Raw genomic sequence first — 26,139 nt, forward strand, 5'->3', positions numbered from 1 at the left:
GTGGATTCTGAAACACCAACCATATGGGATGTTGATATCCGCACAGACTTACGGCCCAAGTGACACGCAGTTTCAACAGTTTCAGCTTCAATCAGCCTAAGCTATTCGCCCATACTATTCGCCCATGCTATTCGCCCATGCTTCACGTTATTCGCCCACGTAGTTCCCGTTTCCTTCAAAGGGAGATATCCCTCAGTTACGGCTCGGAAGCCTTTCACGGCCCAATTCTGTTTCGGGAAATGCACCGACGCTTCTTGCAGAAAAGATCGTCTAACTGGGTTCGAAATACCTTATCTTCCTTATCCCTGTCCCACGCAAGGGTTTTTGGTGAAAGTATTTGTGTTTGGAGGTCTGACCCCGATATTGCAGGCCGTGCGTTCTAAATAATCCCAAGTGGAGACTGAAATTGTTCTGGAACTGGAACTTCTTGATCTGCGCTTAAAGGTGATACGTCTCTACAGCAAATCTCCAGCATCGGGGTATCGTAGATCGGCGTTTTCTTCAAGGAAGTCCATCCAGTGCTTGAGGAAGCTACTCCCACTATGAAAAAAAAAAGGTCGATCAGTATTAAACCCTCGAACTCAATGGCACATTTGACAAATTATCACTTACTGACTGATCGTCTCCGAGTCGCCGCAAATACACAAATGTCGCTTGGGGCGCGTCATGGCGACTACATGCATCGTTAGTGATCTATTGAATTCGCTGCAGGTACAACACCTGCACAGTCTGCACGAAAAATAACAAGAAAAAAAAAGAAAGGAAAGCCAAAAAAAGGAGAAATAAGCATACCATTCAATCGTCGCTTCTCACCCAAGAAACCCACTTCATGCTCTGCATTGCTGCGTACCAGGCTCACCACAACAGCTTCTTTCTCGCGGCCCTGGAATCCATCCACACTACCAAGTTCAAGACCAGGGTATTTTTCTCGCAGCATGCGCGACAGTAGAGCCAATTGCCCATTGTAAGGGGTAATCACGGCAATGCTCTCGGGTCTGACACCTGCATCAATCAGGCTGTCCACGTGTCTGGCAACGACCATGGCTTCCATCTCGTTGCTTTTGCTGTCTCCAAGCAAGGCTCCCTTTTTGCTGATCTCATCCTCCGCCTTTTCGGGGAAATCCCCGCCTTGCGTGTCCCAGAAAACCAGGGGTTCCTGCGTGTCATCTGTACCCCCTACTTCGTAAGGCAAGTCGATTAATAGACGGGATTTCACAGCGTCGCCGGCTATCAACTTCCCCTCGTAGAGTTCGTCGGAGGGGAATCGCATGATTGTCTCATGCATGCGATATTGGGTGGTCAACATGCGTTTGATCCCCGGCCCGTGCAGGGCTAATAAACGATCAAATAATGTGCGCTCAAGAGAGACACCCTTCAATGTCTCGGTGTCGGTCTTTCCCTCGGTGCCTTTGGACACTTCATCCTTGGACTTCTGTCCAGTGGATTTGACGGTCGGCGGTAATTGCAGATGATCACCGGCAAGAACTACCTTCTCTGCGCCCAGAAGAGAGATCCAGCATTGTGCTTCGAGAGCCTGACTTGCCTCGTCGATAATCACAACATCAAACTTCTGGTTCTTGAGCTGGTGACCTCCAGCCCCGTGGAGAGTAGCCAACACCACGCTACTCTCGCGCACCAGGTTATCCACACATTTAGACTCACGCTGTCGGAACTCCTTCCGAAGCAGCTTCAAGTCGTCATAAATACCTCGTCGTTCGCGACCAGACCGAGTCTTGCGAATACTAGCCTGCTTCTCATCAATCTCCTTGCGAATATCCTTCACAATACCCCCAGCATCAGAGGTCTGCGTAAGGACTTCAAGGGAATGCTCAAGAACGGAAGGAAGCAGACGAGCAGGATGACCGATGCGCACAACAGGAACCTTCTTGGGAGCCAAACGTTCCACAATATTATCAACAGAAACGTTCGACGGTCCACAGACGAGAACGCGCTTTTTCCGTTGAACCAATTGCAAAATCAATTCAATGAGTGTATGTGTCTTTCCCGTCCCAGGCGGACCATGAATCAACGCAATATCCCGCGAAGCCAGCGCAAACCGAATAGCATCCTTCTGCGAATCATTAAGCGTGGGATCCGTAAACTCGACAGGTCCACACGCCTCCGTATCCAGTTGTAGTGGTGTCGTATGCCCAAATGCAACACGCATGAAATGCGTATAGTCAGTCTCCGCCATCTTCTCCATCTTCTCCATAGTCTGCCTCATCCTAGCCCGAAGTCAGCAAACCACTCAGTAATCAACCCAATAACCCAATCGACATACCTTCTATACGTAACATCATTAGCAAGCTTAATAGCCCATAACTTCTTCCCCCAAAGCTCCTCCACAGCCTCGTCATCCTCCTTAGACATCCCCCCACCACCCGGCCGCCCAAACGCAATCCACACAGCGCGATCCCCAGTCCGCGTAACAACGCCCTCAGGACCGCCCTTCTCCGCATCCTTATCCTTCTCCTTGTCTTTCCCAACCTTTTTCCCAGGCCCCGCAATGTCACTAACACGCACCACATCCCCGACGCGAATCCCATGCGACCCAAGACGAGGCGTCCCATCTGCAGCCCGGGACTCATCTGATGCGACTGCTGGATCTGGGGCGAATTCGCCGACGACGCGCCCGCCGAGACCGGTTCGGCATTGTGAGAGGATCAGGCCTGTTAGGGCGTAGCCGGTTGCTTGGAGGGTTCGGCGGGTTGAGGGGGAGACCGTTGCGGCTGTGCTAGCGAGTTTTGAGGAGGAGACTTCGGCGGCGTGTTCTTCGTGGAGGAGGTTGAGTTGGGTTGAGGCGAAGAGGGGGATTGGGATTGGGGTTAGAGGGGGCATTTTAGGCGTTGATTCAGGGCGATGTGGGGTATACGGAGGTTGGAGATGGGATCTTGAGGGAAATATAATGTGTGCTCTCGTAGATAGTTCGGGGTGCTGGGTTTGTGGTCGACTTTCACGAGTTGTTGAGCTTTCGAGGGACCGGCGATAAGAAGCTTCAGTGGGTTATGTCCGAGCTCGGGATACTTTCATTGGCTGTAGATTTACACACTTCAATGTGTACAATATTCAAACATATTCCAATGATTTCTGCAAACCCGAAGACACATGGCTGAGTTCCTGCCAACAATTTATCTCTTGGTGGCGAGCCACCTACAGCAGCTAGATTCATGTCCATGAGCTTTTAGTTAAGCCAAGCTTTTGGTTAAGCCAAGCAGCCCGCACGGAGTTCTATGGCGACTACAGTAGACGAGCGAAAGCCGAGTTTGATCGTGTGGGACATATTGTTTATTGGACCCAAGCTATTTGCAAGCGTATTGGTATACAACCCCTGTTATTAGAAGATCAAGATGCAGAGATTATGGCGAGGGAGTTCGAGATAATAAGGAACATGTCCAACCAACCACCTGTATTTACAATGCATTCGTGAATCCAGAAAACAAAAGCATACATACCTATCAATTTACAATCTGAAAACCATAATTACGAGGGAATAGAGGAGACATCGATGAATTAAACTGGACTTGGTAACCAACTTCTTCCCCAATGATGTGATCGAAATGTTTGGCTGACAGGAGTATTGTTGAATTGGCGGGACTCTGAAGAGACCCGCCAATTCGGCGCACGACAGCGCCTGTAACTTCTGCAAAGACCCTAATTGGACAAGTGAGACTAGCTAAGCACCTAGTGTTTTATCGTTGCGGGCTGTCACTTTTCATTGGCTGGGGCAGTAAGCGCCCATGCAGTAACAGGTTGCAGGCGGCTACTCTATACATCTTTCTCGGCCAGCCGAATATTGTATTTAAGGGGGCCCTATACTACCCATTATTATTGTGACACAAAGAACATTTGTTCCCATGCCCCGGACTGTCTCTTTTCCCCTAAATCATGAGAATACTCCGACGAATCCAGACCGAACTCATCTCTTATACGCAAGAAAAAAGGCATGACCTTACATTTGATTGTCAAGGCGACCCTTTACCTAAACACCCTTCGGTCTCTCACTTCCCAGACGGCCTGAAAGTTTTGCGTGACCTTCCTGATGCTGAAATCGATATTTGTTTCATCCATGGTCTGACGGGCGATCGGGAGAGAACCTGGACCGCCGAAGGTCAATCTACGCCCTGGCCGAAAGCGCTGCTTCCACAGAAACTCGAACAAGCTCGGATTCTGACATGGGGCTACGATGCATACTTCATGTCCAAATCAGGCGTCTCGTCTAAATCAGGTGTCTCGTCGAATGGCTTGCTCGACCATGCAACAAATCTCCTAGCCAATTTAACATCAGACCGAGAATCCTGCAATGCATCCTCCCGTCCGCTCATCTTCGTCACCCACAGCCTTGGGGGCCTGGTTTGCAAGACGGCTATTCTACTATCACGCAATAACCCTGAAAAACCCCTCCAGGGTGTATTCCATGCTCTCAAGGGTGTGGTATTCATGGGAACCCCTCACAGGGGAGCGTGGATGGCGGACTGGGCCAAGATTCCTGCCACTACGTTCGGTTTCTTGCAGTCTACCAACATGAAACTGCTAGATGTCCTGCAGAGGGATAATCAGCTCCTCGATTCGATCCAGCATGATTTTTTGGCCATGGTGCGCGAAGTACGTGAAAAGGGTCGGGCGCTTGAGGTCACCTGCTTCTTTGAAGAGCTTCCTACCTTTAGGGGTAGGACGATTGTATCAAAGGAGTCTGCCTCCCTTGCCGGCTATATGCCCCGTAGTATTCACGCTAATCATAGGGACATGGTCAAATTTGCAACAGTGGAGGAGACTGGTTTCAAGAGGGTGTTGGGGGAGCTTCGCAGATGGACATTGGCAGGTGGTAAGAAAGATTCGCAAACCACTGATATATAAATTTGCCTGGCTAAAGTCGGTTCAAAGATAAAAAAGCGTCTCCCAATCGAGGAAGAAACCATGGTACATCAGATGCCGAAGATCGAGCCTGTCTAAAGGATCTATACATGACAGATCCCCGCGATGACAAACGTCGTATCGAAAAACTCAAAGGCGGACTACTTGAGGATTCTTGTCGCTGGATCTTCGAAAATGATGACTTCAAAAAATGGCGCCATGAGCAAGGAAGTCAGCTGCTCTGGATAAAAGGGGACCCCGGAAAGGGCAAAACAATGCTTTTCTGTGGAATTATCGACGAGCTGGATCAGTCAACCCCTGACAATGTTGCCGTCTCATTTATGTTCTGCCAGGCTATGGACGCAAGATTAAACAACGCTGCTGCAGTCCTTCGCGGCCTGATCTTTAACTTGGTTGACCAGCAGCCATACCTCATCTCCCATGTACGACGACAACATGATAAGACTGGGAAAAGGGGGTTCGAAGATGCCAATGCATGGGAGGCCTTGTCAAAGATCTTTACCAATATCTTGGAGGATCCGCTCTTACAGAGCACTTATGTAATGATCGATGCTCTCGATGAATGTACACAAGATCGGGACCTACTTCTGGACTTTGTCGCCCAGAAATCATCAGTTTGTCCACATGTCAAATGGATTGTGTCAAGCCGTTGCTTTCCAGCTATTGGAGAGGCCCTTGAGGCTGCGACTCAGAAGGCAACGCTTTGGCTAGAGTTGAACGAAAAATTTGTGGCTGATGCAGTCACTATTTTCATCCAACATAAAGTTCAGGAATTGACGGAGAAAAAGAAGTATAAAGATGAAATACGCGACGCTATCTCCCAATACTTGTTTTCCAACGCACATGGTACCTTCCTCTGGGTGGCATCAGTCTGCGAGGAGCTCGCTAAAGCAGCACGATGGAGGAACGGAAACGCTTGCTCGCTGTTGACTGCATTTCCATCTAGCCTTGAATCCCTCTACGCTCAGATGCTTGAGCAAATTCACAAATCAGAAGATGCAGGCCTTTGCAAGCAAATCCTAGCTGTCGTTCTAATTACATACCGACCTATCACTCTAGACGAGTTACCGACTTTGGTCGATATGCCCGAGTATATCACCACTGACAACCAATGTTTAAGCAAAATAGTAGAGGAATGTGGCTCATTCCTTACAATCAGAGACCGCGTTATCTTCTTTGTGCATCAGTCCGCAAAAGACTTCCTTCTCCAAACGGCATCAAAGGAAATATTTACCCGAGGTAAAGAAGCTGAGCATCATGCGATCTTTTCTCGCTCTTTGCAATCGCTCAAGATACTACGGCGCGATATATATGGCCTCAAACTACCCGGGTTTCCCATCGACGAAGTTAAACAACCTGATCCAGATCCATTGGCAGCCGTACGGTACCCGTGTCTCTACTGGCTTGATCATCTCCAACATTGCCATGAGCATGGCGATGTGATTAATGATTTCCGACAGGATGGGCCAGTTGAGGAGTTTTTCAAGCAGAGATACCTTTTCTGGCTTGAAGCCATTAGTCTCATGAGACATATTCCAGAAGGGATATCTGCTATGGTCAAGCTCGACAGGTTTCTTCAGGTTGATGACCCCTTCTACGATTATAAATCTGTATTTCTAACCACCAAGTGGTGTCATAGGGTTTGGATAACGCAAAAGAGCTTGCAGAACGAGTCCGAGATGCTTGTCGATTTATCCAGTACCACAGGCCAGCAATCGAGCACAGTCCCCTTCAAGTATACTTCTCATCGCTCGTCTTCAGCCCCGCCCGAAGTATGATCAAACCTTGTTATCAATCTGTGAAAACAAACTGGGTTCTCAAGGAACCAGCGATGGAGGATCATTGGAGTCCGTGCCTTCAGATTCTCGAAGAACATGCCGCATCGATTGCATGGTCCCAAGATGCAAGCCGGTTCGCATCACAGTCATGCAATAGTGGCGGCACCGTCGGGATCTGGGACAAAGTCACTGGGCGGTGTATGTCGATACTCAAAGACCAGAGTGGGCTAGTCTACTCTATTGCATGGTCCCCGGATGGAAGCTCGCTCGCCTCGGGATCATACGATATGACAATTGAGATCTGGGACCCGGCCACTGACCAATGCCTATCAACCCCCGAAAGACATAGCAGCTCAATCCACTCGGTTGCCTGGTCCCGTGATGAAAAGTGGCTCGCATCAGGGTCAAAGGACGAGAGAATCGTGACCTGGGACGCAGATACCAGGCGCTGTATGTCGATTCTCAAGGGACATAGCGATTTAATCTTGTCTATTTCCTGGTCGCAGGATGACAGCCAGCTGGCATCGGGGTCCAATGATACAACAGTTAGGATCTGGGATCTGGCTACTAAGCAGGGTATACCGGCCCCTGTTGGGTATGACAACCAAGTCCGGTCGGTTTCCTGGTCTCGAGACGGAAGTCGGCTCGCATCAGAACATGATGGGAGAGTCGTGATATGGAATCCAGCCACTGGGCAGTGTATATCGACTCTGGGGAGAGATAAAAGGTCTGTCTCATCTGTTTCCTGGTCCCGGGACGGAAGCAATCTCACATCAGGTTCATTCCATGAGAACATTGAGGTTTGGGATCTAACCACAGAGAAGGGTGCGTCAACTCATGATGTCGAATCTCCCGAAGGCGTTTATCTTGATGAGGTGAATGTGCATCATCGGCATACGGATGTTGGTGTATTTGATTCGGTGTCATCTACCTTGCTTGGTCCGGCCCTCATTTGAGCATTTGCCTCTTCGGACAGAAAAAGGGGTCTACGGCCTCAATGATGACCACACCTGGATAACATTCGGAGGGGAAAACCTTCTTTGGATACCTTCGGAGTATCGGACGGACTGCCTTTCTTTCTTCGCTACATGTGAAACAACAAGATTGGCAATTAGCCGTTCCTCGGGTCATGTATTGTTCTTGACCCTCCCAAACGATAACCCGGATCTCACAAGAGACCAAGTGTGTCACACCTACTACTAAAGGGCTGTCTCTCATGCGTTCGATGTAAACATTACCGTCTAGCAATGGTGGGCTGGCTGTGATATAGCAACATATGTACCTTCAACAATCAAAGCGCTTAAACAGAGGACGCAAACAGTGGTGCAACGCTGCTCCATCCTTGAGGTAGGGTGGAGATTGTATATAGTTTTACAAGAAGAGGAAATGGTGTGATTATAGAGATGACATTTTCAATGTGGCTTCCGCTAAAGATAGTCACTGTTTCTTGATATAATATATTTCTGTATAGACCCTTTACAGACCGAGATTGGGTCATCGCTCAGCTCCGGCCCCGTTTTGGTTGATGAACACATCCCACTCGTCTTTTGGTTATAGTGACATGTGATAGGCGACAGCGAAGCGCCGAGAAGTGTGCCTGGAGGCTCACAGCGGCAACGATGATTCAGGAACAAAGCATGGCTGCCCAAGTGGCCACAGCCTTCCAAACAACCCTTAGAAGGAATCTTGAAAGGTTGCATCAAAAGAAGATTATCGGTGTTTGGACCAGTGCGTCATGGGATGACTTTGTCCCAAAGCCATGGTTCAGAGGCTGAAGTACCTTCGACTAAGGATGATAATATCAGACCATTCTAGGAACCTCATATCAAGCGAATGCTCAGCGCTGACGCCACGCTCTCTCATCCAGAGATGGATGGACTGTATAAATTGAACCAGTAATCCACAAGCAGCAAAGTGCCATTCAAACAGCCTCAATCTTAACCTTGGGCTCATCAACTTCAGGACTCCTCTTAACCCTCATCACTGTCGGCTCAAGCCCCCGAATCTCACTCTTACAAAGCCGCGTGCCAGCCAGATCACAATCCCCACAGCGACGCTTAACAGGCAAACAAACCGTCTGACCAAGCCCAACAAGCAACTTATTAATCTCATGCCACTTATCAGGCGGCAACCACGACTGCAGCGCCTTCCTCGTTTCCTCGGGCGTCTTGGTTTTATTCCAACCCCAGAGATTGGTGATACGGTGGACATGCACATCGACGCCAATCCCCAGGTGTTTACCCCATGCAGCACTCAAACAGAGGTAGGCCATTTTGGGTCCGACACCTGGGAGTGCCATGAGTTCCTCTGGTGTTGAGGGGATATCGCCACCGTGCTGGTCTCGCAGAATCAGCGCGGTTGCTTTGATGTATTTTGTTTTGTTGTTGTGGAAGCCGACTGTGCGGATTAGTTCGTTTAGTCGCGTTGGGTCCACGGCTAGGATGTTGGTTAGGTTGAGGGTGCTGTCGGTGGGTTTCGAATCGTCGTCTTCTTGTTTGATTTCTTGTTTGATTTTGATGTCCTCATCTGGAGCGGGGTCATCTCCGAGCTCGGTGTGAAGGCGCTGCATCGCTACCGCAGTAACTGTGTCTTTTGTCTGGGATGAGAGCATCAGTGCGATGAGGGTCTGGAATCGACGGTTTATTGGTGATGACGCGCGCCAATATAGCTCCGAACAGCCCATCGTATCTACCGGTGCAGTTGGATTGGCTGCTCTCATCTTTTTCACAGTTTCGTACATCTCCTCCCAGTTGGACGGGGGCTCGACCTTGACCGAGCCGTCGACATCGCGGGTTTTGCGGGCAGGGAGCCGTCGCTGTTTCTGTTTGGGGGTCGGGGTGGGTTTCTGATCGGGATCCTCCTTAACGATGACTTTTTGGGGTGTGCGAGGACTTGTGCTCTGCTTGAGAACTCGTGGGTTTATGGAGTTTGCGTTGCGTTTTTGGCGCTTTGGTGGCGGTTCAAGGAGGTCTTCGATATCCGCCGTGTCGGCCTCGGAGAGAGAGGATTCATCTTCGCTTTTAGAGACAGACAAAACGGGTATCATCGAGACATTTCCAGGCTCTGTCTTGATAGTCGCAGTCGCGTTCGGATTTGGGTTGTAGGCGAAACTTTTCAACGCGCTCACATTGGAGCTGCGCGTTTGTCGTCGGATAGGGGGCGAGAGGGCCTGCAGGACCTCCGCGGTGTCCCTGGAAGTGCGAGAAGTGCGCATAGCGAATTAACAGAGAATTAACAGAAGACAGGAAGTGAGCAGGCAAGGAAGTCGGAAAGCAATCTCACGTGCGAATCCTCGGATGGTCGATCCATGGGTGGGCCAGGCAGAACTTCCCCAACCTCGGCGATCGCTGGCCCGACTTTCCCAACTCTGCGAGGGGCGCACTTCAACTACACATCTACATAATTTCATACAGTTTATCACGTTTCACATGGAGTCCCAGACATCGTATATTGACACAACAAAACGGCTCGTGAAAGAGCTGAATAATTACAGAAAGAATGGGAATGAATCACTCCTGTACCTGAGGCCGATCAATGATGAGGACCTGCTACACTGGGAAACTGTATTGAAGGGCCCCAATGGAACACCATACGAGGGTAAGTACACAATTTCAAATCTGATCCCTGCTGGGTTCCAGTCGATCTAACGTGCCAACAGGTGGACTTTGGCATCTTGATATTACAATTCCCCCGAACTATCCTCACGCACCGCCAAAAATCCGCTTCACGACTAAGATTGCGCATCCAAATATCGAGTTCCAAACGGGCAAGATCTGCTTGTCGCTCTTAGATTCAGAATGGAGTCCGGCTGGGTCTGGGGGTCTCTCCGGCACACTCACGACTATCCAGCAGTTGTTGACGGACCCGAATCCGGACTCGCCGCTGAATCCTGATATCGCGGTTCTACTGCGCAACGGGGACTTCGCTGCTTGGGAGAGTGTTGTCCGGTACTGGACTGAAACGGAGCGGTGGGAGGAAGGTCGGAATGCTGGACGGTGATGGTTTCTCGGGACCAGCTGAGACACTCAAGGCTCGTTAGAGACCGTCGACCACGCATACAACACCGCTGTGCACATTTCGATCTTCTCGGACACCCTGCACCCACTCTTCATACGATCAATGACTTCACGTCAATGTGTCGATGGGTTTGATGATTGCGCACAATTCTGACATTCCGATCATCTTGCATACCTTAAACTTACTCTACATGTCCTATGATATTATATACCTTGAATCTACTTTAGATACGAAGAATGAATCCATACAGTCAATGAGCTAATGAATTTGATAATTTGATAATGAGCACAATTTTGGTTATCTTCAAGGCGAAGATTAAAACATGGACTAAAAATAATCACATGAAAGCTGAGCGTGTGCAATGCGCTGTAAATGTTCTGATAAAACCCTCGGGACAAAGGCCAAATTCGGCACTAATTCCCGCCATCGAACGCTCAAGAAATAAGGAGAGACATGAGTAGGTCGTCACGGGTCATGCGAAAAGATAGTACAATGGCAATAGCCAGGAAGATGCAGAGCCGATGCGAAGTGCTAGAAAACGCCGTTCGAAATAAAGATGCAAGCAGGCGATAAAGACAAAAATCGATCCATTACAGAGCCATTGCGACCACGACAGCACCACCAAACATGGCGACAACCTCGCGAGCCATGCCAGTAGGCATCGCGGCGGCGTTAGTCTGCAGACCAGGCTTGCCAGCGGCGGTACCCGTGGCTTTGCCGGTTGCCTCTGGGGTGATGACCGTGATCGAGGTGATGGTGCTCAGAGAGCCGTCGGGCATGGTGGTGGTGCTCTTGAGGGTGGAAGTGCTCAAGCTGGTGTGCTCGGTGGTTTGAGCAGTAGTTGAGTCGCTGGAGGTAGACTTAGTGGACGAAGTGCTCTTGGTAGTTGACAGAGTCGAAGCCACACTGGTTGACGAGTGAGTGGTCTGGGTAGTCGAGGAAGTAGTAGCCGTGGTCGACTGAGTAGTGGAAGTGGGCTGAGCAGTGGTCTGGGTTGTGGCCGTAGAGGTCTCGGGGACCGATGCAGAGCTGGTGGAGCCGGTAGAGCTAGCAGAGCTCGTAGAGCTGGTCGAGGGCTCGGTTGGCTGCACGCTGGTAGTAGGCTCAGCGGTAGAAGCCGAGCTGGTCTCACTGGTCTCAGAAGCTGAGGTGGTGGACGGGTCAGTGGCTGATTCGGTGCTGGAAGTAGTCACCGAAGGAACCGGAGCCGGGGATGTCTCAGGGCTGGATGTGGCATTGCTCTGACGCTTGGCGAGCTTGATTAGGCTTGCAATGGCGGGCTCTTCGCTTTGCAGGGCTTCGGCGGCATGAAGGTCAGTTGGAAAGATACCATGACGGAATTTGGCAGAGAAAGTATGCAGAGCATCATGGAACGAGGCTGCCTTGATGTCGGCGAGGGCTTCTTGGAGAGACTCACGGTGTGTCCCCCTGACGTCTGCTGCGAAGACCGCAGACAGAGCGATCAGGGTAACGAAAAGCAATTGAAGAAGGCTGATACGCAGCATTTTGGGAGGCTGAAGATAGACTGATAAGGCGATGGGAAGATGTCAGGGTGAAGGAGAAAGGTGTAAGAGGTGTTAGAAAAAAGAAAGTAAAGAGACAAACAGCAGGAGCCACAGGTGGCAACTATCTAATTGTTTGTTTCACTTTTTCACTATTTTCTTTTGGATATCTATTTCTTGATTTTTCGCACTAGTGAAGATAAACAGAATATCGTGGCTGATTTTTTTACGGCCCTATCAAATGTCTCGGATCGGCCCAAAGAACTCGATGGATACCGAGACGAACTATTCCACTATATTTATGTTAGCCATATGGAGTCGGGTACGGAGTACTCCGGTATTAGGAATCTGCGGAAAAGAGTAAGGAGCTCCATTATTGGCCTGGTCTCAGCGCTAACAATAGTAAGAGTCGTGTCACTATTTCTTTTTTACTCCATTAGGCATTTTCAGGACATTTCAAGCTCCCCTAGGTCTTTCATGGTTCCTATTATCCAGTAACCGGTGTGACTTCGGAGTTTATCCTCGGTCAACTATACGAATAACAATACCGGTATCCAGTCGGATCCATCACCTCACCGACCGACCGAGACCGATCGAGCACACCAAACTCCATCTCCAAATCCAGCGTAACAATCCTTGCATCGGGCGGATTAAGAATCCTATTCGTCCCATTAAGCGCAAACCGATTACCATCCTTCTTCTGCCAAATACTCCACAACCGATCAATCATACCGTGGTGGAGCATAAAAGCCGGGTCTTGCGGCGATGTGAACAAGTCTTGGAGTGTGGCTCCGAGGCTGAAATGTCCACCGCCATGGATGCCTAGAACCCCGGCCGGCCGCGCGGGCCAGTAATCCATGACAACTTGGAAATCGGAGATATTGGTCGCGGCCAGGAGTCTATCGACAATGGTCACGTTATCGTAGTTGCTACTGACGAAATTGTTTAGACTACGGTTGAAGCAGCGTGGGTTGTAGTCAAAGCCTGGAGCGGGGAGTTTGGTGAATGAGGCAATGTTGCGGTCAAATGGGCCCATGTGGATTTTCATGTCTTTGAATGGTCCGCATCGCACACAGCCACCACCTGATCCTCGCGGGAGGGTTACCGCGCCGCCTGAGATGCTTTCTTCTTCCGGGTTGTATTCGCCGTCGCCGGAGAGGGAGCTGTCGCTGCAGTCGAAGAGTGGGCTGGCTTTCAGGTTCTCGGACCATAATGGCCAGTTCCAGTATCTGGTTTGTGTTATTATGGTTTGGAGGTTGTGGTGAGTAGCACGTACGGGAGATGGCCAGTGTAACCACACTCGTCGCGCAGGGCTGTTTCCCAGAGCCAGAGGAAGTGACGGTGCCATGGCAGGAACAAACCACTCAGGTGGACATTGAGTGTATAGTTGATATGGGTACTATATGATATGTCAGGACTCGGTCCCTAGCGTCTAGAATGAAGCCATAGAACCTACGCCACAAAATCATCGAATCGGTTCTGTACTCCCGGGTACTCTTCCCTTGGAAGGTGCTGAGGCTGCCGTTGCATACACAATACCGCATCGATATAGTCGATCCGCTCCGCTCGCTTCAACTCTCCCCTATACAACGTCAGTTCTCAATTGGCCCTAGAAAACCAAAAAAAAAAAAAACACAAACCATTCCTTTCGCACAGCAACATTGTGCTTTCCACACTGCTCGGCAAAGGGGAAACCAATGATATCAATTAAAGAGAAGTCGGCTGCCGAAACCAAAACCCCCAGGGCAATGAGCAAGAAAGACTGATAAAAACCAACCATCCTGTCAATCCCAATGGAAAAGATCCCCTACGGCTGATAAAATTCTCGACTCTCTCTGTCTGGTCCATGGCCACGGTTTATAAGTAACCCCCGATCTCGCATTATCGAGCTCAGAAACCCTGATAGTATCCCTTGTATGATATATGTAAATCGACGGAGCATTTTAGTCTAGTCTATATTTTAGCCTCGGAAACTCGGAATAAAACTTGGCTATGCAGGTTCCTGACCTCTCGGTGTGTGAGCTGTCATTTTACGGGCGAAAGTGCCTTAGCGTAATCTGTCGGTGCATTTTCTCTCGATTATATGGATTTATATGCCATCCTAAAAGCTTGGTGAGGTGATGCTGCAAGCCAATTGAATTATCCTACACATATTTGCTAGGAGAGGGTTCGTCGATATCGGTGTTGTGTCGAGGCGAACTGTGTCCGAAGTCCACATGTATACTTAGTCCCTGTTGGAGTGGGGTAGAGAGGGGGATTTTAGTCGATCTTGAAATTATAGCTGCATTTGTTGGGATGGGCAACCGTCCCCAAGGCCATGGCCAATGGGAGACCTTGATTATGGTAATAGATACCCGACCGACGTACATCGTATCCAAGTAGGTACTCGGTAAAATAGTAACCTGGCATTGTTGGCTCTTTAGGCGACCAGCTATTGTCCATCTCTCGGGCTGAGCGTGTAAATTCAACTTCAATTTACCTGGACCGTTGTAGCAGGAACTACACCGTACCGCGTTAGACCGGTTCTCTATACAATTATAGCAAGTCCACATAGGGTGAAACATGCATTGCTCTACTGTTATAGGAAGTGCCTAAGCTTGCTACTTCTGTCATGCTGCAGGCTATGATCACATGGTTCTAGATATCAGGCGTTCCATATCTTCGACAATGACAATCCTCGTATTGACATGCTCGATATAGATATAGGCCACAGAGTGCAAAGCCATTCACATCCTAGCTGAGGTAGCTGATTATCATTGCGTTACTTCTATCCGGATTGGTTAGGTATAAGCGTAGCTTCGCCCTTAAAAACGTGTGATATCACTCAAAAGATGAATCCACAACAAAACGTGGAACTATCCTAGCAAGCCAACACACCAAATCGCAAAAGGAAACTCAATAGCATTTCCTCTCATACACCCCAACCCATCGCAGAAATCTTGCCCTCCATCCCTCACAAGATCCCTAGGTCGTACGCATAATTTCATCCCGCTACCATCGATCGCCTCGGTGAGAACAACAAGCGTGAAAAGGTACCGATATGGCCCATGTCCAAGCAACTGTCCAGGCGGGATACAAACAGTGCCTTTGCGCTTCTGTCATATTGGAAACCTAGACCACCCAATCCCCAGGAAATATCAAGACCTCAATCAAGCCCGTCGCTATCGAGAGAATGCCATCCTAGACCGCTAGACCCCCATAAATATCAGAGGCAGAGATGTATCTGGATCGCTCTGGCGAAAATATACTGCTTAGTCTCGGGCGATGTAGGCGGCTAACCTAGCGTTGGGAATCAGCCTACAACATACACCTTCTGCTGGATGGTCTACACCGGACGTCTAGCCGCGAGACGCACGGGCGCTCCTTGATACTCGAGTTGGTGGCTGTGGCTTTGGTGGGGGGTTTAGAATCGTGACCTTTGGTGTTGGCGAAGAGGCAACCTAGGCTATGTTTTAGGTAGTTGAACATCGTTGTGGGTGGGTCTTCCTAGGACCCCGGGAATTGGCGATGCGTACTCTAATATTTAGTTTCAAAGACTGAGCATGAAACTCCATGTCAATGTGAAGGGCTGATCTCTTCCTTTACAATATTTACACATTTCTATACCGGGCCATGCTCGGGCCCCTCACAGCTTCATCGCTTCTTCCTCTTTCAGTGTCTGTGTTTTGATTTTAGCTGACAAACTTCATGTGCCTTTGATCTAGATCAATAGATCATAAGTTACAGATACCCGAGCTTTAAGCTTTCTCACATGGCGAGCAGAACGATCAACACCCGCTGCGGGGGGTCTGGGGAACTAACCGAGGCAGGTACGGAGACCATGAACTCACATTTAACATTAACTCCAGATCCTGCCAGTTCTCGAACGATTTCCATGCGCAATCATGGAGATCCCGAAAAGCATTCTGGACCAAGTCCTATCCCAAGCCACGGCCATCTGGGTTCACATCGTGGCCACTTACTCGCCCCAGAAAATCGAGTTCGTGGGGACACTTCTTGTCCAACTCCTCACCTTCTGGCTCCCATCGATATGCTATATGCTCCTCGACGTGCTAGCGCCCTCTTTCTCCCAGCGCCACAAAATCCAACCCGCCCCCAAACAGCCAAATCGTCGCGAGATCGCACGCTGCTTCCTGGTCGTGCTACAGAACCAAATCCTAGCATCTGTCCTTCATCTGACCTTGCTGTTCGCAGCCAGCCATGCTGGCACTAAATCAACCTATCGCATCGAGACCTCCCTACCAGCGCCAGTCGAGATCCTCCGCGACGTCTTCCTCAGCCTGTTGATGCGCGAAGCTCTATTCTACTACAGTCACCGAATCCTGCATATCCCCGCCCTATACATCCCGATCCATAAGAAACATCACCGATTCACGGCTCCGATTGCGTTGGCTGCTCAATTTGCCCATCCGATTGAACACATCTTCGCTAATACATTACCCATCTCTCTGCCGCCGCAGTTGTTGGGGAGTCACGTTGTGACTTTTTGGTTGTTCTTGGCTTATGAGCTGGTGAATACAGCGACGGTTCACAGTGGGTATGATTTCTTTTGTCACAAAGCCAAAATGCATGATCTTCATCATGAGAAATTCAATTTGAATTATGGGTCGTTAGGATTGTTGGATTGGGTGCATGGAACGGATAAATTGAAGAAGCGCACTGCTTAAACAAGTTATTTGTTTGTGTACATAACTAGTTATGTGTAAATAAATATACGGCAGTTTAGAGCGGTCACATCTTGGCGGGAACAAAAATGCGGTGGCCTAGGCTGGAGCATCGGAGTAACTCTTCCAAGGTGAACTTGTCTCACCATCTCAAAATAGAATATTCTGAGATAGAACCATTGCCGAATGAACGTGTCTTGGGTAGTCTTGGGTATTAATAGTCGGAGTTTTTCCTGGGATTTTTCTGTGGTCAAGTCTGGGGTACGGAAATACATGGGAGGATATAGCCGACACACGGAACACCAGTGAGACAGTCTAAACTTTAGAATATGGGCCACATTTAGGATCTAGGGCATGATTTGTTATGTTCGGGTTTTGCTTACTTGAATGCAGATTGCAATCGTGCCAACGGAGTACTTTGTAGATTTGAAACATGAAAGAAATAGATTTGATGCACACAGCATCCAATCCAGTGTCTCAGGTCTATGTATAGACCGTCTGAAAATTAGTATGGCGCTCAGGTGGGGTTCGTGGCGCCGAGACAAGCGTTTTAGCGAATAAAAATGTCAAGGATTGACTCGGGAATCTAGAATTTGAGTGCGTTTGACTAGCCCCTATAGTCTGACCCCTTAGACCCTTATAATACTGCTAAGACCCCTGAAGTGCGATCGACTTGCCCAGATTTGCCCAGATGGGGGTGCGTCATCGCCAAGCTAGGGTTCTCCACTCTGGGATTCATGGCCGGAATAATAAATTTGAGATATATGTAGTTATGCAGTGGAAATAGAGTGTATACACTTGATATAACACAGATATAATTGGAATGCATTTGTACACCTCTACATCAGATGTTAGGATGGTCCGGACCTGACAAAGAAAAATAAATCTAAAGAACGAACCTATTAACGACCCTTATTCAGGGTCACTCCACAAAAAGTCCACTGCAATATGACCCTTGCTGATCACAAAGCAGACAGCCAATGTACATTAAGACCCTTGGCAGTAGCACAGCCCATTTGCTGGGGAGTCTTGGCCTCATAACTCCTTTCATCCCTTGCCTTTTTCTTCCCTTCCTTTTCATTCTTTCTGACCTCACTTTCGTTTCTCAGTCTGTCATTCACTCTTTTAATCCTCTGAGCGCTTCTAATTCTCCCACTCTCGTTCATATCAAGTTTCGCTCTTTTTTCCACTTATTCTCACATTATGAAGGCCACAGCTGCCTCCATGGCTACGGCCATCACCCTGGGCGCCTCGACCGTCCTCGGTGCCGCAACCATTAAGGCCCGCGCCAGTGATATCACCCCCATCACTGTCAAGGGTAACGCCTTCTTCAAGGGCGATGAGCGTTTCTACATGCGCGGTGTCGACTACCAGCCCGGTGGTTCTTCCGACCTCAGCGATCCCATCGCTGATGTCGATGGTTGCAAGCGTGACATCAAGAACTTCAAGGAATTGGGCCTCAACACCATCCGTGTCTACTCCGTCGATAACTCCCAGGATCACGACGAGTGCATGAACGCCCTCGCCGAGGCTGGCATCTACCTTGTCCTCGATGTCAACACCCCCAAGTACTCCCTCAACCGTGACAAGCCCGACATCTCCTACAACGACGTCTACCTCCAGTACATCTTCGCCACCATGGAGAAGTTCGCCAAGTACGACAACACCCTTGCCTTCTTCTCCGGTAACGAGGTCGTTGATGACGGCCCATCCTCCAAGGCCGCTCCTTACGTCAAGGCCGTCACCCGTGACATGCGCACTTACCTCCGCTCTCGCAAGCTCCGCCACGTCCCCGTCGGATACTCCGCCGCTGATGTCAACACCAACCGTCTCGAGATGGCCGAGTACATGAACTGCGGTACCGACGATGAGCGCTCCGACTTCTTCGCCTTCAACGACTACTCCTGGTGCGACCCCTCTTCCTTCACCACCTCCGGCTGGGACCAGAAGGTGAAGAACTTCACCGGCTACGGACTCCCCCTCTTCCTTTCCGAGTACGGCTGCAACACCAACACCCGCGAGTTCAACGAGGTCAAGGCCCTCTACTCCGAGAAGATGACTCCCGTCTACTCCGGCGGTCTGGTTTACGAGTACACCGAGGGCGGCAACAAGTACGGCCTGGTCAAGATCGACGGTAACAAGGTCAATCCCAACAAGGATTACAAGGCTCTCAAGGCTTCCTTCGATGAGACCGATAACCCCAAGGGTAACGGTGGCTACAACTCCACCGGTGGTGCCTCCGGCTGCCCCGTCAAGTCCAAGCCCAACTGGAACGTCGATGCCGATGCTCTCCTCCCCGCCATGCCCGCCCCTGCTAAGAAGTACCTGACCCAGGGTGCCGGCAAGGGTGATGGTTTCAAGGGTAAGGGCAGCCAGGATGCTGGTGTCGCTTCCAGCGGCCTTGCCACCCAGGGCTCCGGTGATGTCTCTGCTGCTACCAGCGGTGGCGCTGCTGCTTCCAGCACCAGCTCCGAGGGTGCCGCCCCTGGCCTCAAGCCTTCCCAGTTCGGTTTCGCTGCTGCTTCCGTCGGTATGGTCACTGTCCTGTCGACTTTGTTCGGTGCCGCTTTCATCCTTCTGTAATCATCCTACCTTTTATGAAGGGGCTTGAACACGTTTTTTATTCAATTCTCCTTGACATGTATCTTTTTTTATCTGGCCTTTTTTTTTCACCCTGTGATAATCATTGGGCTTTGCAAATGGGTGGGGGGGATGGTGAGATGCTTTCTAGTTGGTGTATAGCAGTGTTAGATATCTGTGCCTAGTGTGAAATGAAACAGGGCTGAACTGCTCATATTCTTATATTTACTGGACCCAAAATTTACACTATTGCCATGGTAGAAACCCCAATCCCAAGCTGTATTCCACTCAATCTGTAGTCTGCCCACAGTCCTCCCAGCCCCCTCAGCAAGTGCCCGTCTGCTCGATTGGGATAGTGGATCAAAGTACTCCTGACTAAAAACATCAACGTCAGCATGTTATGTACTACTCTACCTAACATTTGAAGCGAATGCCACCTCCTCGGGAAGTATCTATCCCAGCATGATAATTCAAGTCACATATAGAAACGAACCTGCAAATAGTTCTCAGAGAGAAGCTGGTTTATATATTTCAGTTCAATAACTCGCATTGGCGTAATATCTCTCCAGTCTATGGATATATATAGATCCTTTACAGCTTGATACTCTCGCTACGGGTGGCTCTGTGCATCTATGGCTTATATACATATGTTCTATTGAATATTTTGCAGAAGAGATATTTTTGATACTCTAGCCTTTACATATAGAAAATAAACCATACCAACTTGTTAGACAAAGCTAACTTCTGTTCCCGGCAACGATAGTTCAATATGCAAATCGAGGACTTATAAATTAACTAGGCAGACTTTAGAGACTTTCCGCATAGCCAACTACTTCACATCTTATGATAGCCTGCAAAAAGGAATCACGCCGATGCAGCAGCTGAATCAACAGGTGTTAGCCTTATTAACCTCTGCTCCTCACCTAGCTGCTCCTCCTTTCTTTCCCTTTCCCTTTCCCAGTCGAGTCAAACGAGCCTGGTTTCTTTCCCTTCTCTTTCCCTTTCCCAGTCGGCGAATCAAATAGGCTTGGTTTCCTCCCCGCCTTGCCTCCCTGTACAGTAGGCTCAATATCGAACCGCATATGTAGATCACCGCTCATAAACCAAGTATGGATTCTAGGGATCTGATGCGTACCTCGTGGCCAGGCGGCTAGAACAAGACGCGCCGTGGCTCTTCCTAATTGTGATCCCAGGATTTCCCGGAATCCAGGAGTACCCAAATACCAAGTCTCGATTGGCGGGGGTGAAGCTTTACTCTTGGGACCGGGGAGATTATTGTTTGGGTAGAGCACCCTTCCCACCAGTGGAAGGGTCTCTACATTCTCAACAGTTGCGTAGAAAACATATCGGAGAGTGTCGATTGCGGCCACATCTTTGTATAAAGCAATAGCAATGTCAGCCCAATGGGTTCCCCTATTCCTTCTGTAAATATTGCTAGCAACGATAGCACCTGGCACGATGTAATGCTCGTAGTCCGAGACGTTGATTAATTTATTGCGATGTAATTTTGTACGAATCCAGGTCTTCCTTCTCCTATCCTTTGGGAGATTTGTCGATTCAAGACCATCTCTGATTTCCTTCGGTGGGACAACCGACTCAGAGTCCCATACATGAAATTCTGGCTCATTGGGGGCATCGGCGTTGGTTAAGTTGAACATGGTCACGGTAGCCTGGACCACTGGGCATCGAGGCTCAGCTAGGTTAGCGTTGGCCATCCAATTTTCAAATCTAGCCCCTTCCGCTCGATATTCGTTGATCATCTTTCTCGTGGGTGTTCTGTCTAGTAGGTGAAGTTGGTCTGGGTTCATACTCGCACTAACCCTACCGGCGATCGCCCTTGCGTTTCTGGGAGTGGTAGGCAATGTGGGGAGGCCTGGCTCGGGATATTCCTCGGTCTCTGGATCGGGATCCACTGATGACGGATTCTGATGTGTTGATGTGCCCTTTGATGCCCTGGACGTTAACTTACGTCGAGCTCTTTCGAGTCCCGATGGCCCAGTGGCAGGTCGTTTGGCAGCCGGAGGCGATGGGTCGTCGTCACCGTTGTCGCCTTTACGCTTTCGGTCCTTTTTCTTGGGAGTGGCGGGTGGAGGTACTTCGGTATCATCTCCACCGTCAGCGTGACCGCTACCACGGCGGAAGCGATTGATGATTCTCTTGATTGGAGAAGAGGTAGGTTCGGACATGGTGCTGAAAATATCAAATGAAAATATATGTGGATTTGGAAGTCCTGGAGTGTTTCTGATCGTGTGATTTGGGAATTGATACAATTGACTGGTCTACCTAGATGCTGGAACAAGCAGGTATTATATAGACCTGGACAAAGGGCCGTTCTAAGAGAGGTCATTGCATGATCGAGTCAATGCTTGCGTCTGATCTATCTTAAGATGAAACAGACCAAACAATTAGTATGTATAGACACTTGAAGGACCACGGGATTAGGGGGCTGAACAAGTGATGTAACAATAGAACAAAGAGAATCGAGGCAAAGCATGTGGGTCAAATGCACGTCCTTGATACTAAGCGCATGATGAATGAGTATTACATTATGCGAACAAAGCAGTGTCTGATGTTTGGCTAAATTTAGCTTGAAACCAGGAACCGAGTGCGGCAATGAACTCAGGATAAAAAAAGGTCGACCCCCAACGGCAAGTCAGTAAAGACGTTGAGAGTTACTTCAATCTTCCAGAGTTCATATCGAGGTCATTACTGCTCTCGCCGACGGCATGAGAAAGAAACTCAATAGAGACCCTTTCTTGCTTGCGTTTGATTCGAGATCCAGCATCAGATATGGTGATCAACAACCAACTTATGTGGATGTAGGACATTCCCGATGTCAACCATGTCACCTGGGGATGAAACCCTACTTTACATAAGACAAAATGTCCCTGAAGTTCAAGCCCTGGAGAACTCATAGATCCCCATGTAGGTAATATCCATGGGTAAAAGTAGTTGAATCGAGTTCAAGAGGGATATCGTATCGAGCAAAGTGAAAATTCCAAAAGGATCGACTGACACCTCGTTAGCACCGGAGGACTTCAAGCGGGTGACTTAATTAGGCACCCATACCGCCAGAGTTATCTCCAGTGCTATAAACGAGGTCAAGTTTCGGAGAGACAGCATTTATCAGCCACATTGTAGACCCAAGCAATATCAAATCAGAACAGACCCGTAAATTAAGTGTTAGCACCCCACCCATCGGACAACCTCCAATCCTCCCAAACTTCTCCGATCCCTCTTACCAGACCTACAACATTATCAACGAGCCCAGCCTGACCACTATTAACCCGCCGTCGGCGCTCGAGCTCAGTCTCCGAACTAGAAGCATGAAGACTAAGCAGGGAGACCGGCGTCCTGTACCCCTGCAAGCGATCCGCATCCATCCTGGTCAAAACATCACCTTCGCCATGCCTCCGAGTCCACGCCGCCTGCTTGACAGCCGGAGCCCAGTACTCCGCTAGAGAAGACTCATTACGACCAAACGGATAGCAGTTGACCAGCAGAGAGTCAGGCTCTGGTTTAAGCGACGCATGCCACCGAGTATGGACGACCTCGTATCTCTTCTCCATAAAGAAGATAACCGGCCAAGTAATAATCCAGAGCTGGAGAAGGACGACAACCCACCAGACGCAGCGGTTCGCGCGGAGCCGGTTGATCCAGTGCGGAGAGTAGATTGTAACGGAGCGGTGGGCAGTGAAGACGCTGAAGTTTATGGAGCCGCGGTAGTTGAGTTCGCGGATGTGGGAGGATAGGACGTTATTCATAGCGTTGTAATCAAAGCCAGCGACTTGTCGGTGCAGAGTAAATCTGTGGGTGAATAGGTTAGCAGTGTATTTTGCGTGCGAGTTAGGGGTAGAGCATACGATTTCACAGAAGCAGGGTCGTGGCAGAACCGCTCACACCACATCTTCAGGTTTCCCGCATCTGGAGAGTTGTTATCCAGCTCGTCGGCGTTATCTCGGTACAGGAGGGCATCGGTGTCTCCCCCGCGACCGATAGCTGCACACGACTTGGGCGGCTTGTACGTTCGCGAGCGAAAGATTCCTCCCCGATACGCGGGTTTGAGGTCCTCATCTGTGAGTATTTCCGTATCCTTCCAGTCCTTCCAGTCCTGGCTCACGTATCCGCCCTCCCAGCCGGTCAGCATTGTTTCAGCCAGATCCAATTTGAATTTGAAGTCCGTGACGGTGTTGTTGTTCTTGTCTTTCTTTCTGCCATCACTAGATTCTGTGTGAGTGCCGTGGATGTAGAGTAGCGGGCGGGGCGGCAGGTTAATTTGTTGGTGGATGACATTGTAGAGCTCGTCGCAGTTGCTCGAGAGCGCTGGTTCGAGGGTGAGAGAAACCTTGTCGGTGGGTTTGACGTCTTTGCCGCCAGGGAGAACATAGGCTGAGCCGATTAGACGCAGGGGTTGGATGCTTGTGGGAGGTTGGACAGGGTCGGGTTGGGCAAAGTCGAGGATGGGTTCGGGGTCATCGGTGTATGGAGGCGGAGCGTCGTCGAGAGCAGGTGAGTGCGACGTATGATCGATCTGACCCATGACTGGGGGAAAGTAAAGGGTTCCAAAGGAGGTTTATAGGAGAAAAGAGAAAAAAAGAGAAAAACAAAAAAGAGTGAGATTAGAAGAGATAAAAAGGGTTGAGGCTCTAAGACCGGGGCTAACATGTCGAGCACAGCCCCATGTAGGCCATCAGGGTCATAGCGCTAGACTTGGCTTTGCTCATGTCGTTCTACCTAAACTATTCGGACTTATGGTATCAGGTAATCTTGTCATATTATCTATACTATCCTATTCAACATTCTATCCAACATAACACTTGAATGATCCAAATGTACTAGGATCAACACTCTGACGATCTTGACATTTACCTGGTCCCCGCCAGCCATAGGTTTGGGAAACGTCGTTCCAAAGATCACATTCCGTATTAGGAGAGACGGTACAGAGACCATTCGACATCTTCCACGATTTGGGTTTATTCAGATTAATGCCGTGACAATCTCTCCACTGCCAATCACCCTTTTCCGGTAAAGTCATATAACGACACGATACGGATTCGTCGTTGACATCAGTTTTGAGCTCACTCTTGGAGCTGAACTTCATGCAGTCACTGTCTTCCAACTTAGCGTTGTGGCCCTGAAGGACCACGTAGTTGCCTTTGCAACCGGGCTGATCCCACATCCTCATCTCCCATCCGCTGGGTACGGTGGCAATGCCGTTGACGGTTTTTGTTGTTTTGACTTTGGTTTTGGTGGTTTCCTTGCTTGTCGTAACAGACGTGACCTTGGGAGTACTAATGCTTGTAGTAGAAATGGCTGTGGTGGTTGTAGAATTTCGACGTATGCCCATGACATGAGCGATCACGTTCCGTGATCTACTGGCTAGTTCGGTTCCAACAAGAGGGTAAGGTGACTTGGTCGTGCTCGGGTGCAAATATGTCAGGGGTACATCTATTAACGGTATATCTGTCGTGAAGAAATGTGGATCCTTGTTTTTGGTCGATGTCGATAGAGATCTGGCTACCAAGGATGCAATAGTTCCCACGGATGTAGCTTTGGGTGTTGCAGATGTCGTTTTCGCAGATGTAGCATCACTTGCAGATACAGATTTAGCTTTAGATGCATCTTTCTTTGCAGCTTCAGATGCCCCTTTCGTCGCAGCCTCAGATGCATCTTTTTTTGAAGACTCAGAAGCAACTTCGTTTGTAGGCACAGAAGCATCCATTGCAGACCCAGCCGGGACAGCGAGCGCAGCTGAGCCACAGAAGTCTGCACCAGTACCGCATTGACCCTTTCTCGAGCACTATATATATGGTTAGTCCAGGCCGCGAGACCGAACTCGAATCTTGATAAAGCTTACACATTGACCAGCAGGGCATGGATTTAAAGTGGGAATCATGAACGGCATCCTCGGACGTCCTGTTCCAGGCACTTGGGGACCACAGACCGCATCGCCAATCGCAACTGGCATTGGGGGCTGGCCCTTGCTGATACAAACCTGGCCACCATCCTGCAGATCATTGCACCCGTACCATGCCGTGGTATCCTTATTCCAAGTCTCGATGTTGGCCGTGGTGACCTTGTATCCCGCGGCCATTTTCGCGCAGGTATCCCCACTGCGGACAGTATGAGTGTAGCACCACCCAGTTCCTGATTTCGGTGGGTAATCGGGTTCCCCCAGAGCACAGCATACAGGCTTTCCCTTGGCCAGAGAGGAGCAGGAAATCTTCGGGTTGAGCGAAGTGAACGATGCTGCCGAGATACCACACTTGACAGGTAGGTTGTCACATGTATCCTCAGTGCCAACAATAATGGAGGGGCAGGTGTATCCTGTTGCGACTGGTTTATACTATGTTGAGTTAGTATATAAGGTAAAAGTAATGTAATGAAAGTAGGTACTAACTGTCCATGCGGCTGTAGGTGTAGCTGTGGACACGGCAACCGTTCCGTGAATCAAACCGAGACCGCACAGAGCAACGAAGATGCCCTTTTGGAAAGATCTCATCTTGTGTAGATTTGCCTGAGAGGACGAAGGTATTTGGAGAACAGCGCGCGGCTTTATACTTATCGCCAAAGAATACCACCACCAATATCATGCCTGAGAGCGACATCCAGGAGGCAATATGCATTGATGCAGCCAGTGAATCATATGAAACACAGTTGTGCTCTTTAAAGTAACGTGCAGAGTCTGAGAGTCTCTAAAGAGCCAATTAAAACCATTATTCCTCG

The 26,139-nt window shown here is 49.4% G+C and overlaps 10 protein-coding genes across 10 annotated transcripts; 4 read left to right on the forward strand and 6 right to left on the reverse strand.

The window, feature by feature from the left end:
- Positions 1-455: 455 nt before the first annotated feature.
- Positions 456-2,838, reverse strand: N7447_008482 (putative DNA helicase; the record flags this gene model as incomplete). The annotated part of the gene is made up of 4 exons (XM_057232744.1): positions 456-540; positions 613-673; positions 793-2,225; positions 2,282-2,838. 4 exons carry the CDS (start codon positions 2,836-2,838, stop codon positions 456-458), a joined length of 2,136 nt encoding a protein of 711 aa, XP_057082286.1.
- A 1,047-nt stretch (positions 2,839-3,885) lies between these two features.
- N7447_008483 (uncharacterized protein) lies at positions 3,886-7,606 on the forward strand (the record flags this gene model as incomplete). Its single annotated transcript, XM_057232745.1, has 3 exons — positions 3,886-4,822; positions 4,882-6,644; positions 6,695-7,606. 3 exons carry the CDS (start codon positions 3,886-3,888, stop codon positions 7,604-7,606), a joined length of 3,612 nt encoding a protein of 1,203 aa, XP_057082287.1.
- A 965-nt stretch (positions 7,607-8,571) lies between these two features.
- N7447_008484 (endonuclease III domain-containing protein) lies at positions 8,572-9,864 on the reverse strand (the record flags this gene model as incomplete). Its single annotated transcript, XM_057232746.1, has 1 exon — positions 8,572-9,864. The coding sequence occupies one exon, from the start codon at positions 9,862-9,864 to the stop codon at positions 8,572-8,574; it is 1,293 nt and encodes a 430-aa protein (XP_057082288.1).
- Positions 9,865-10,078: 214 nt separating this feature from the next.
- pex4 (putative ubiquitin conjugating enzyme (UbcJ)) lies at positions 10,079-10,649 on the forward strand (the record flags this gene model as incomplete). The annotated part of the gene is made up of 2 exons (XM_057232747.1): positions 10,079-10,247; positions 10,309-10,649. The coding sequence occupies 2 exons, from the start codon at positions 10,079-10,081 to the stop codon at positions 10,647-10,649; spliced, it is 510 nt and encodes a 169-aa protein (XP_057082289.1).
- A 608-nt stretch (positions 10,650-11,257) lies between these two features.
- Positions 11,258-12,172, reverse strand: N7447_008486 (putative GPI anchored cell wall protein (Dan4); the record flags this gene model as incomplete). The annotated part of the gene is made up of 1 exon (XM_057232748.1): positions 11,258-12,172. One exon carries the CDS (start codon positions 12,170-12,172, stop codon positions 11,258-11,260), a length of 915 nt encoding a protein of 304 aa, XP_057082290.1.
- Positions 12,173-12,695: 523 nt separating this feature from the next.
- N7447_008487 (tyrosinase family protein) lies at positions 12,696-13,949 on the reverse strand (the record flags this gene model as incomplete). The annotated part of the gene is made up of 4 exons (XM_057232749.1): positions 12,696-13,398; positions 13,446-13,568; positions 13,626-13,751; positions 13,810-13,949. 4 exons carry the CDS (start codon positions 13,947-13,949, stop codon positions 12,696-12,698), a joined length of 1,092 nt encoding a protein of 363 aa, XP_057082291.1.
- Positions 13,950-16,053: 2,104 nt separating this feature from the next.
- On the forward strand, positions 16,054-16,836 carry N7447_008488 (sterol desaturase family protein; the record flags this gene model as incomplete). The annotated part of the gene is made up of 1 exon (XM_057232750.1): positions 16,054-16,836. The coding sequence occupies one exon, from the start codon at positions 16,054-16,056 to the stop codon at positions 16,834-16,836; it is 783 nt and encodes a 260-aa protein (XP_057082292.1).
- A 1,200-nt stretch (positions 16,837-18,036) lies between these two features.
- Positions 18,037-19,416, forward strand: gel1 (1,3-beta-glucanosyltransferase gel1; the record flags this gene model as incomplete). Its single annotated transcript, XM_057232751.1, has 1 exon — positions 18,037-19,416. One exon carries the CDS (start codon positions 18,037-18,039, stop codon positions 19,414-19,416), a length of 1,380 nt encoding a protein of 459 aa, XP_057082293.1.
- Positions 19,417-20,336: 920 nt separating this feature from the next.
- On the reverse strand, positions 20,337-21,599 carry N7447_008490 (uncharacterized protein; the record flags this gene model as incomplete). The annotated part of the gene is made up of 1 exon (XM_057232752.1): positions 20,337-21,599. The coding sequence occupies one exon, from the start codon at positions 21,597-21,599 to the stop codon at positions 20,337-20,339; it is 1,263 nt and encodes a 420-aa protein (XP_057082294.1).
- Positions 21,600-22,589: 990 nt separating this feature from the next.
- N7447_008491 (Peptidoglycan-binding Lysin subgroup) lies at positions 22,590-25,915 on the reverse strand (the record flags this gene model as incomplete). Its single annotated transcript, XM_057232753.1, has 5 exons — positions 22,590-23,220; positions 23,277-23,955; positions 24,283-25,213; positions 25,271-25,759; positions 25,814-25,915. The coding sequence occupies 5 exons, from the start codon at positions 25,913-25,915 to the stop codon at positions 22,590-22,592; spliced, it is 2,832 nt and encodes a 943-aa protein (XP_057082295.1).
- Positions 25,916-26,139: the final 224 nt, after the last annotated feature.

The sequence above is a fragment of the Penicillium robsamsonii genome (genome assembly GCF_028829455.1).
Source record: "Penicillium robsamsonii strain IBT 29466 chromosome Unknown utg000005l_segment0_segment0, whole genome shotgun sequence".
Classification (NCBI taxonomy): domain Eukaryota; kingdom Fungi; phylum Ascomycota; class Eurotiomycetes; order Eurotiales; family Aspergillaceae; genus Penicillium; species Penicillium robsamsonii.